The 4,202-nt window shown below is 34.4% G+C and overlaps 1 protein-coding gene across 1 annotated transcript; it reads left to right on the top strand.

The window, feature by feature from the left end:
- Positions 1-276: 276 nt before the first annotated feature.
- Positions 277-2,376, top strand: LOC112096972 (zinc finger BED domain-containing protein RICESLEEPER 1-like). Its single transcript, XM_024181225.1, has 2 exons — positions 277-766; positions 902-2,376. The coding sequence occupies exons 1-2, from the start codon at positions 277-279 to the stop codon at positions 2,374-2,376; spliced, it is 1,965 nt and encodes a 654-aa protein (XP_024036993.1).
- The last annotated feature ends 1,826 nt before the right edge of the window (positions 2,377-4,202 follow it).

Here is a 4,202-nt window from a genome sequence, read left to right as displayed (position 1 = left end):
ATATTATTTTGGCCAATGGATAATTAGATATTATAAATTAAATAATTACATTAATTTCTTGGTTTTCTTTTATGGAATATGCATCTTGAATTCTTGATCATATATAAACATTATGGTGGAAAATTGGAAATATCTATTTCAAAAAGTTTCATAAAATTAAATTAACAATTATTTGAATCAATTTGTAATACTAACTATTAAGTAGATTTTTTTAATAGTCTTTTTGTGTTTTAATTTATGAATTAATGATTAATAATTATTTATTTGTATGTTTAGATGTCTGGACACTCAAGATCGAATTCAATAAGTGATGATGACAATCAAAGTGTTCAAATGGAAGGAACTCAAAAGGCAAAGCGGAAAAGACCAGCGATGAAGAAAAGATCTGCGACGTGGAATCATTTTACTTTGCTCGAGGACAATCCAAACAAATGCAAGTGCAACTATTGTGGTAGACAATATCAATGTCATTCAAGGCGTGATGGGATTACAAATATGAGAAATCATATACTGGCTTGCCTTGCATACAAGACATTCCGGGAACAACAAGAAGGAAGTCAACAAAACTTGACAACTGAGGGTGGGGAAGGAAATGCAAGTAATATGGTTTTGGCTAAAGGGTGGAGTCAAGACGCTTGTAGAAGGGCAGTCACCAAAATGATCATTATGGGTGAGTTGCCACTTAGTTTTGTGGATAACAAAGGGTTCAGGCATTTCTGTAGTGTAGCCATTCCACAGTTTGTTATGCCATCTCGGAGAACTGTTGGTAGGGATGTTATGGATTTATTTTTGGAAGAAAAGATAATGTTGAAGAGTTTGATTTGCAACAACAAACAACGAGTGTCTCTTACCACTGATTTATGGACTTCTGTTCAAAACATGAGCTACATGGTGATCGCAGCTCATTTTATTGATAGTGACTGGTGTTTGAACAGAAGGATTATTAGTTTCAGTGTCATTGAAGATCATAGAGGGAAAATGATCGGTAAAAAGATTGTAGCTTGTTTACAAGATTGGGGGATAGAGAGATTTTTTGCAATAACTGTTGATAATGCCAGTACAAATGATGTTGCTGTTAATTATGTGACTATGCAATTACTTGCTTGGAGGAATGATGATGCAATTGTATTGGCGGGTCAGTATATGCATGTGCGTTGTTGTGCACATATTTTGAACTTGATTGTTGTTTCGGGGTTAAATGAATTGCATGCTAGTGTTGCCGCCATCCAGAATGCTGTGAAGTATGTGAGATCCTCCACAACGAGGCTACAAGCATTTAAACAGTGTGCTCAACAAGTGAAATGTCCAAATGGAACGGTTGTTTTGGATTGTCCTACTAGGTGGAATTCCACCTATTTAATGTTGATGACTGCGTTGAAGTTTCAAGCAGCATTTGATAGAATGGCAGAGGTGGATAAATCGTATGAGGCATATTTTCTCGAGAAAGAAAGTAACGTTAAGAGGGTGGGCCCGCCTGGACCTGAGGATTGGGAGAGTGTAGTGCGAATTGTGAAGTTTTTGAAGGTATTTTATGATGCCACATTGTTATTTTCTGCTTCTTTGAGTGTGACTTCTAATCTTTATTATGATACCATTGGTTTAATTGAGAGCTCATTGACTGCATTAGAGGGAAGTAGAGATACTTGGGTGGTGGCTATGGCGTATCAAATGAGGGAAAAATTTGATAAATACTGGGAGTCTTCAGGGAAGATAAATAAAATGTTGATTGTTGCCTCTATTCTTGATCCACGAGCTAAAATGGATTTTGCCAAACATATTTTTGAGATCATTTTTGCCAATGATGGTTGGAAAGTTGAAGAAATGACCAAAGCAGTGAAAGATTTGTTGAATGAGATTTATGATACATATAGTGCAATGTGCTCTAGTTCCACACCATCGATGTGTAGTGAGAGTGTTCCTAGCGGCAGCTATGGTGGTACAAGTTATTCTCCTTATTTTACAACTGATGTTGGTTTGCCGAAGGGTCCTAGTGGTGATGGTGATGACATTTTCCGAGTTTCTCGCCCTTTCTTTGGGTATGCTCAGAAAGTGTTTGTTCAGAATGAGGGCAAGAGAGTAGTATTTGAGGTGGAACGATATTTGAGTGACCTAGTTGAAGATCCGAGCAATCTTAAGCTCAATGTTTTGCTTTGGTGGAAGGTTAATGGATCGAAGTATCCGATATTAGAGAAAATTGCAAGGGATGTCCTCGCTGTTCCTATTTCCACAGTGGCATCTGAATCTGCCTTTAGCACAGGGCGTCGCGTCATTGACGAATATCGGAGTTCTTTGACCCCTTGTATGGTTGAGGCATTGATATGTACCGAAAATTGGTTACAAGCTAAACTTTTTGCTAATCTTGTCTACAACCTTTAGGAAGATATTAAAGAGCAGATATTCCATATGGAGCTACAAGAAGGTAATATTTTTCTCATATTTTATAAAGTTAAGATGTATTATAACTTTATAAATAGCATCTACATGTACTTAAGTTACTTACTAATTTCATTTTTTTTTTGACATTTTAAAGAGTTTGTAAGATCACAAGCTTCAACGGTGGAAACAGTGAGCGCTGATATGGGTGTTATGGATATTTGAAAGGTAATTCTTAATATATATTATTATTTATAATTTCATATTATATGTTTAGGTTGTAATTTACACTATAATAATAGACAATAGTTGTTATAGTTTTAATTTTTAAGTTTTAATTCAAATTGTAATATTATAATTGTTTTATTTATTTTAGACACATTGAAATTGATGGAATGGTATTACTTGGGCATATTTTTTCAATTTTTCCCTAGGGGATATATGCTTCAATTCTTCAACTTGGAGTATAAGAAATTGAAGTTAAAAGTTGTCAAAGTGCTTGCGAGGAATGGTGGAGCCGTGGAGGAAGTTGATCTAGATTTACATTTAAACTTTGTTGTGTTTTGGATTTTGGAACTTTGTCATTTGTGTTTTGGAAAATGGAAACTATTTAATTATGTTTAATTTTGTGTTCTAAAGATTAATGTTTAGATTTTAGAATTGGACATTGCGCTTTGGATGGAGACTATTAAATTTAAACTTTGTGTTAATTTTAATTTTATGCTTTGTGTTAATTTTTAATTTTGAATCATTTGAATTTAATTCTAGAGTAGTTTTCTTTTTTTGTTGGTTGAAATGAATAGATGGATGAATGAGGGAGGACAAGGAAGGTGGGAGAGAAATGTCTTAGTTAGCAAGGTGACAAGAGTGGAAAAGAAACCAATTGAAAAATTCTGAGAAAAAAGGAAGATTAGAATCCAGCTTAGATTATTTGGAATTTTGGTTAGAATCCATGCATATATTATTTGGAATTTTGGTTATAGGATGCACATGATAGTTCAACTTTTTTCATTATTAAATGGCAGAGGTATGAGTATTTGTTATAGCTTAAAGCATTGATGACATACTCCATTGAAGATTTTTCTTTGTATTGACAAGTTGGGTTGGTTTAAATAGTCTGCAAATGCACAAATTCTGTTATTGCCAGAATGTGAGTATTTCTTTGTATTGACAAATTCTGCAAGTGCACAAGGCACAAATGCTTGTTTTATAAATGACATGCACGTTCATATTGTTACTGCCACTTTGCCAGAATGAAAATGAATCAATCCCTTACGTTTGCTGTGTTTGTCTTTTGGATTAGATAAATGTTGTCAAAGTTTGGTTAATTATTATAACTAAGTAATGAATCAATCCCTTGTTTTATAAATGTTGGGCAATAATGCAAATCTTCTGTCCGTCTCTATAAATTTTTTTATACATGTTGTCAAATTTTGGTTTCTTTTAAACGGTTGTACTATGTCTGTATCTCCCGAGGTCCCCATGGCAAAAAGAATAAAAAAAATAGAAAAAATACAATAAAATTATAATAAATTAATTTCCTAATTTCACCTCCCCAATTGCCAAATTAATTATAATCCGAATTGACCCGAATTGATCCGAATAACCCGAATTTAATCCGAACCCGAACTAATCCGAATCCGATCCGATTACACCCGACCTGACTTAACCCGAATTTAATCTGAACTCGAATTAATCCGAATTTAATCCGAACCCGAATTAACCCGAATTCGATCCGAATTTAATTCGGATCGGCTCGGATCGGGTTTTAAGTTCGGGTGGAGTTCGGATCGATTTTTATCCAACCCGACTAACCCGAAACCCGATCG

Source organism: Citrus clementina, unplaced genomic scaffold, assembly GCF_000493195.1.
Source record: "Citrus clementina cultivar Clemenules unplaced genomic scaffold, Citrus_clementina_v1.0 scaffold_7, whole genome shotgun sequence".
In the NCBI taxonomy this organism is placed as follows: Eukaryota; Viridiplantae; Streptophyta; class Magnoliopsida; order Sapindales; family Rutaceae; genus Citrus; species Citrus x clementina.
Note: the sequence above shows the minus strand (reverse complement) of the source record. Positions and strands in the feature narration are given on the sequence as shown.